This window comes from Rutidosis leptorrhynchoides, chromosome 4, assembly GCF_046630445.1.
Source record: "Rutidosis leptorrhynchoides isolate AG116_Rl617_1_P2 chromosome 4, CSIRO_AGI_Rlap_v1, whole genome shotgun sequence".
NCBI classification, from domain to species: Eukaryota; Viridiplantae; Streptophyta; class Magnoliopsida; order Asterales; family Asteraceae; genus Rutidosis; species Rutidosis leptorrhynchoides.
In genome coordinates this window covers 113,349,841-113,356,555 of record NC_092336.1, presented here as the reverse complement: position 1 = coordinate 113,356,555, position 6,715 = coordinate 113,349,841, and the positions used below count along the sequence as shown (strand labels likewise).

The 6,715-nt window shown below is 33.2% G+C and overlaps 2 protein-coding genes across 3 annotated transcripts; one reads left to right on the top strand and one right to left on the bottom strand.

Moving 5' to 3' along the window:
- The first annotated feature begins 470 nt into the window (after window positions 1-470).
- Window positions 471-2,137, top strand: LOC139840058 (zinc finger protein CONSTANS-LIKE 16-like). The gene is made up of 3 exons (XM_071830282.1): window positions 471-1,082; window positions 1,283-1,716; window positions 1,809-2,137. Exons 1-3 carry the CDS (start codon window positions 569-571, stop codon window positions 2,034-2,036), a joined length of 1,176 nt encoding a protein of 391 aa, XP_071686383.1. The 5' UTR covers window positions 471-568; the 3' UTR covers window positions 2,037-2,137.
- A 1,076-nt stretch (window positions 2,138-3,213) lies between these two features.
- On the bottom strand, window positions 3,214-5,224 carry LOC139844199 (uncharacterized). 2 transcript variants are annotated; one of them, XR_011757870.1, is made up of 4 exons: window positions 5,119-5,224; window positions 3,856-4,654; window positions 3,617-3,766; window positions 3,214-3,497 (listed from the first exon to the last, which is right to left on the bottom strand). XR_011757870.1 is itself a non-coding variant. In XM_071834412.1 (3 exons), exons 2-3 carry the CDS (start codon window positions 4,631-4,633, stop codon window positions 3,678-3,680), a joined length of 867 nt encoding a protein of 288 aa, XP_071690513.1. In that variant the 5' UTR covers window positions 4,634-4,654; window positions 5,119-5,224; the 3' UTR covers window positions 3,214-3,677. The 2 variants fall into 2 exon arrangements, 1 of the variants encoding a protein (XP_071690513.1); XM_071834412.1 differs by having other exon boundaries at window positions 3,214-3,766.
- Between the last annotated feature and the right edge of the window lie 1,491 nt (window positions 5,225-6,715).

Genomic DNA, 6,715 nt, shown 5'->3' with positions numbered 1-6,715 from the left:
AATTTCAACAAATTTGCAATCAGATACCCTTTTTAAGCATTAAATTGAAATCAAGCTCCTTTTTGAGCAACAAAAAAACTGATATACCATTTGTTGAAAAAAAGTGACATTTATGTTACCTTTCTGGACAATTTGTCCCAACTTTTTTTTTTTTTTTTTTTTTTTTTTTCTAATTGAATACGTACTTGCTAAAAGATAGAATGAGTAAGAAAGTGTAAGGATTTGGTTAAAAAATTGCAAGATATTTGTTGATGATTAGGATAAAGTTCATTCCTAGTCATCATAACACGAGTCCCCAAAAATCCTTTGTTTGCCATACCCACCAATAGGAAAACAACTTAAGGATGGTGTTTATAAAATTAACCAATCAGAGAGCAGATAAGGCATGGCTCTGGGACCCACTTAAACCCAAACTCAATACTCGTTATGAAGTATGACCAATTGAACACACTAGCACAGCAAAAGTGCAAAAAAACAAGCATCCACCACCATATTTCTTTTTTTGGTTCCATTTCAAAAAAGAAATATATAAAAATAATCTAATTTTCGACTAACATTGCATCATTAGATGGTGTCATCAGAGAAGAAGGTCGCAAATGTTATCGGTGGTAAGACGGCAAGAGCGTGTGATAGTTGCATAAGAAAACGCGCTCGTTGGTATTGTGCTGCCGATGACGCTTTCTTATGTCAATTTTGTGACGCATTGGTTCACTCAGCAAACCCTCTGGCACGTACCCATGAAAGGGTTCGCTTAAAAATATCTTCTTTAAAACTTTCGTCGTTAGATATTCCACCACCAACATGGCACCAGGGTTTCACAAAAAAATCGCGAACCCCTCGTAGCAAAAAACATGTGTCTCATCAAACACCAAAATCGTCCAAACAAATTAATCCACTTCACTTGGTCCCGGAGATTGGTAGTGATGAATTGTCCCCTACGAATTCCGATGACCAACTTATTACGTATCAGGTACCGGTGCTTGATCCCTTTCCAATCGAGCTTTGCTTTTCGGGTGAATTTGAGCAAACAAAGACCTCGACATCCAACGATGCAGATGACCATTACAATATTTTAGCTAATTGTACGTACTTAATTTTCTTGACATATACACACAAATATAATTTGTAGTCAATTAATTTGTGTGAAGGTATTAAACAAATTTACGTTCACAAATTGATTATAACACGTAGTTTATCTAGGTGGTGAAATTTGTACATCCTAAAAAATTGTAACATGTTGCTAACACAAAATGAACGTGTAGAAATTGTATGTTTATTGTAGTGGAAGAGGAGGCTCAAGCTCCACTACAATTTGATAATTTGAGCGGACTAATACTACCGTCTGATTTGGAGCTAGCCGAGTTTGCTGCTGATGTTGAAAACTTGTTAGGAAATAGTCTTGATGAAGAATGTTTCAATATTGATGACTTAGGAATGGTGGATTGTAAATTAAACAATATTGTGAAGATTGAAGAAGAGATGATCATGAGACAACAACCATTTCAGTTAAAATTTGATTACGATTCTTCAAAACATGAGAAGGTTATGAAAAATGAAGACGAAAAACGTGATGTAAATATACATGATAAAAAATGTATAAAAAAGTTAAGGCTAGATTATGATGGGATTATTTCTGCTTGGGATGATGATAGATCTCCATGGACAACCGGTGACAGGCCGGAGTTGGACCCTAACGATTGTTCGCTTGATTGCATGGTACATTTTTTCATGATTTATAGATCGATCTTGATCTAGTAAGTTTTTAGCTTATTGTTCAAATTTGAATAATCTTGATTATAATTAAACAGGGCGAATGTGGAAAAATGGAGCATTATTATGGTGAAGATATGAGGATGATGATGGGGAATACGGCTCGGTTAGATGGAGGTAGAGAAGCGAGGGTGTCGAGATACAGAGAAAAGAGACGAACAAGGTTGTTTTCGAAGAAAATAAGGTATGAAGTGAGGAAACTAAATGCAGAAAGGAGACCTCGAATGAAAGGCAGATTTGTTAAAAGGGCAAGTTTTGCAGTATAATTTAGGTCATGGCAATCTAGATTATATCAATAATAATTGCCGTTTATAAAGATTCATTCATATGATATATGTTGAAGAAAAGCAGTAAATTTTTGAACTTCTATTTTATGATGACCGGATATATCAATGAATCGTGGTATCACTTTTCGAAAATAATTATTCGACCCTTATTGTCTGGGTTACACGAATATCACTTTAGGATAAGACAGAGATTATGATCTAACTTATGACACAAAGTAAGAACCCGTTTGCTAGAGAGTATTAGGTGATTTGCTTGTTTTATCTCATGAATGGTTTTTTCTCCTTACGAGGTACTCAAAAATCATGGAAGACATCATGTGAATTAATGACCAATTAATTCATCATAAATATTTCCATCTCAAGAGTCACAATGGTTACATGACCATTACTCTTCAAGAAGGTTAAAAGATTAATTATAATGACATTAACATATATGTTACGTGATTAGATCATTATTGCGTTAACCACAATTCTTTAGTCAAATTTCGTGCCGATTAAGAAGACTTAGCAAGAAAACACTTGGTCAAATTTCGTTTAACTAAGAAAACTTAGCACGAAAACACTTAGTCAAATTTTGAGCTGACTAAGAAGACTTAGCACGAAATTTCGAGCTGACTAAGTCATCATATTGACAAAAGGAAAAATGGAAAATCACTTGGGGCCGGGTAATGTATCACTTAATAGGTATACACTCCATACCCCCTAACCCATTTATAAGTGTGGATTAAATTTCTCAATTACATTAAGTTTCCAACAAGTGGCGTGTTAGAACTTATGCAATTTGTGTAATTGAACAAATTATTAGTATTAGTATTAGTATTGATGCTAAAACATTAGGCTAACCAGCCTAATTATACAAATACACCAAGGCCCAATGGGAGTGAGTCTATAAATTCTGTATCCAAAATTCTAGCTGACCCTTGACAACAAAGAAACCAAATTCAATTTCCTAACTAAAATACTCCGTACACCTGTATTATTCGTATTATTCGTTACTGAACCTTTCCTTTCCCAAAAATATTAACAAATTATATAAATAAAAACAAAAACACGACTAGTAACTACAACGATCCTAAATATTAACACCAAACACACTACTCCATGATCAATATACCTCAAACAATTTAAGATTAAACAATCTAAGAATCAACTCGCAATCTATATTAACACAACATAACGATAATTGAGACAAACTCGCTGGAACCTTAAACCAAACAGTGTCGATAACATAGTCTAACCAAGTGGTGGTATTGTGAAATGCGAAAATACTAGTAGAGAAAGAAACTTTAACCATAAAATCATAAAGAATATCTATGATTTGAAAATCCGAACCACTGAATCAGCATAAAAACAAGAGAAAATTACACGGTTGGTCCCTGTGGTTTACATCATATAAAGTCGTTGGTCCCTAACAGGGCCGGTCCCGAGAATTTAAGTGCCCTGGACGAAGCGAAGCAAAAGGGCCCCAAGACCCGAAAGAATAATATAAGCTAATTATGAAAAATGACAACTAACTTCATTTCAGTAAACATAAAGTATTTAGCATTAAAATTACATACCGTAATAGTTAAGCAATGATTTTTGAAGCTCTCCTCGCATTCTTGGTAGCAAATTGTTTAATTACCTCTTCACAATTCGTCGCACATGCTCTTTAATAATCGGGTCAAACTCTTCCAACATTTCAATGAGACCCAAAAAATTTCCATTACCTGTTTAATACATTAAATAAATAATAAGTGGAAACCAAACAAAAATAATTTGGAGGTAGATGAACACAAACACTAATAATTATTATTACCTTTTTGGTACAACTTTTCCTTTGATCCACGGAAAGCTAAACTATGTTTAGCTAGAAATTTCACCACTGCAACGATTCTCAAAAGAACTTGCATCCAGTAATCTCTTTCTTTCATTAATTGTTCGTATTGTACTTTATCAATTGTTTCCTTCAACTTCAATCTTTTACGCATATCATACCATTTGCTCATATTTGCAAGATGAACCCGAGTAGTTTCATGTATACCGAGTTTTTCCGGAGCATGATGCCAATTTTTATAACCTTTCCCCGCCAAACCACCTCTCGGCTGCCCTTTTCTAAAAATTTTACAACAAAAACAAAATATTTTGTCTAACTCTTTTGAATATACTAGCCATGGTCGATCACACTTCTCCAAATTTGGTAAAGTTCTTGTATATAAAGTTGCACAAAACCTTCTATTTTTGGTATACGGACCAGAAACTATGTTATTATCTCTTTTAGGACCCTTCTCAACCAAAAGTTTAATCTCATCAGAATTAAGCCCTTCCCAACTTCTCGGGTCAAATATATCAACAATGTTATGTATCACATCTTCTTCATTTATATTTGTCTCAGCGTGTTCGTCTTTTTCAGCCTCTTGTTCATCAATATGCTCTTGCCCTTTTGTTTCTTCAAGATTTACTTGTACTTGCTCGTGCTCTTCATGAGTCGGTTTTTTCAAATACTTTTCTAGTGCACCGGCTTGAGACTGTTTCATTTGTTCATCTAGTCTTTTTCTCTTAAGTTTTTCACAACCGGATAATTGTTTAGGAACCATCCTTAATCCTATTCACCAAATCTATAAGACAATAACCATACAACAAAACTTGAGTTAAAGATTATACATTATACCACTCCAGAAATATTATTGTAATTGCTCTTAATGCAAGTTGTTTCTTGTTTCCATACTTAATTTTCATTAGTATTCCTCCATTTGATCAGGGGCGACCCAAATTGTAAAACATAATTCAATTTGTTCAGAGACTAATTTGTAAAACAAAATTCAATTTGTTCAATTGAATTTGTTAATTAAATGGAGTCAAACAATTTGAACTCTACTGATCTAGTCAAATAAATTAATCTACTGATCTACATATCTATCTAATCTACTGATCTAGTCACACAAATTAACACAATATATTACGCTTGTCTATTTGCCTTTTTCTTCTTTTTCTGTAGACAAAATTACAAAAATAATCACGGAGAGTATGGAAGCTACAATAATCGGAGTAATATAAGAACAATTGAACAAAAATAATTTACCTGATGAATTTCGAAACCCTTTTTCTTCTTTTTTTTTTTTGTCGACTGCAATTAAGAATTGGAAGTTGGAACCGATGCGTCAGATTTCACGCTGGCTTTTCAGAAATTGGGTTTGATTAGAGAAAAAAATGCGAAAATTACATGGACTAGTAGAAAAGTAATATTTTTTTTGAGCCCCTTAAAAAGTTGGGCCCTGGACATATGTCCATATTGTACCCCCTATTGGGCCGCCCCTGGTCCCTAAACTTTTTATTCGAAGTGTTTGGTCCCCGTGGTATACAAAATGAATGTGGGTGGGCCCCGTCAGTAACAATAATTAAAAATATCCGTTAACTTCAGTCCTTTGCTACGTATGTGAGAGTATTTTTGTCTTTTACATCACTTTCTTCTTTAAATTTTTTTTCTTCAACAAAGAAGCCAAAACTAAAATCCCATAAATTAAATCAAAACCCTAAAATTTAAAATGTGTCTCATAACAAGATTACCATCATCATATTTACAAACAACAATTACATTTCTTCTTACATCACCATTCTTTTTTTTTTTTTTCTTTTTTTTTTTTGAGATCTGTCCTACCATTCCTTTACCGAAATAAATCAAAGTGAAAGATTTATAAACCATACGTCATTTTACTTTTCCCTTCACTTTTAACTTCGTCTTCATCTCAAACAAAATTTATAAACCCTAATATTTCAAGTTCATTCTAAATTTTCTTGTAATCCTTCTTCAATCCAATTTCCAATCTAGTATACTGTAACTTTTACTATTGCATTATATTCGTATCATACATAAGTAACAGTTTAAAATTATAATTTAAAAGGATAAAGCAAACCTAACAAAAATTAATCCCACCATTACCTAGATCTGACTGTTATACCAAACACCAAAATCTAACATTAGAGCACAAAAGTTCATTATAAACCTATGTTATGACAATTTGCCTAGGGCATCCACACCGGTAGAAGCGAGGATATAATTGTTTGAGACAAACTTGCGGTAAATAATAGAAAGCAAATAAATAAACCGATAACACGATGATTTAATGTGATTCGGCAAAACTCTGCCTACGTACATCCCAAGAGTCTCCTTTATTCTTATAATATAAAAGAACCAGTACAAGAAAAAGTGCACAATGAGTTAAACCCAAACCCAAGCCCCTTAAATTTTAATATAAAATATAAGTTTCTCGTACTCTTTTACATTCCTTACAAGAATAAAACTCTCAAGATCACAAATACACACTCTCCGTTGATATTATCGATCAACTGTGGTGTTTTCTCTTTAAGATACATTGATCCTCTCTGAATACTCTTCACCTTCTGCATGGTCATCTATATATAACATGTATCATCTGATGTGAAACATACGTATGAAAAAAACTTCAAAAAACATAGCCACACTATTCTTCATCTGACTTCACAATTAAGACATTATACTAGAAATTCTTCAATACTATTTCTCACTAGTATGCTTATGTTCCATGCAAAAGACAATTCACCTTTAAAAGTAAATGCTTTGTCAAATATTTGGACTATTGTCTAACAACCTAGAACATTTTTTTGTGCAGTAGACCGTAATTTCAAACCAAAACTAATAA

Excerpts from the sequence above, each read along its gene's own strand:
- LOC139840058 (XM_071830282.1), top strand. The coding sequence starts at position 569 with ATGGTGTCATCAGAGAAGAAGGTCGCAAATGTTATCGGTGGTAAGACG. Across the intron at positions 1,083-1,282 it reads TTACAATATTTTAGCTAATT|TGGAAGAGGAGGCTCAAGCT; the intron begins GTACGTACTTAA and ends TGTTTATTGTAG. Across the intron at positions 1,717-1,808 it reads ATTGTTCGCTTGATTGCATG|GGCGAATGTGGAAAAATGGA; the intron begins GTACATTTTTTC and ends ATAATTAAACAG.
- LOC139844199 (XM_071834412.1), bottom strand. The coding sequence starts at position 4,633 with ATGGTTCCTAAACAATTATCCGGTTGTGAAAAACTTAAGAGAAAAAGA. Across the intron at positions 3,767-3,855 it reads GGAAAAGTTGTACCAAAAAG|GTAATGGAAATTTTTTGGGT; the intron begins GTAATAATAATT and ends TGTATTAAACAG.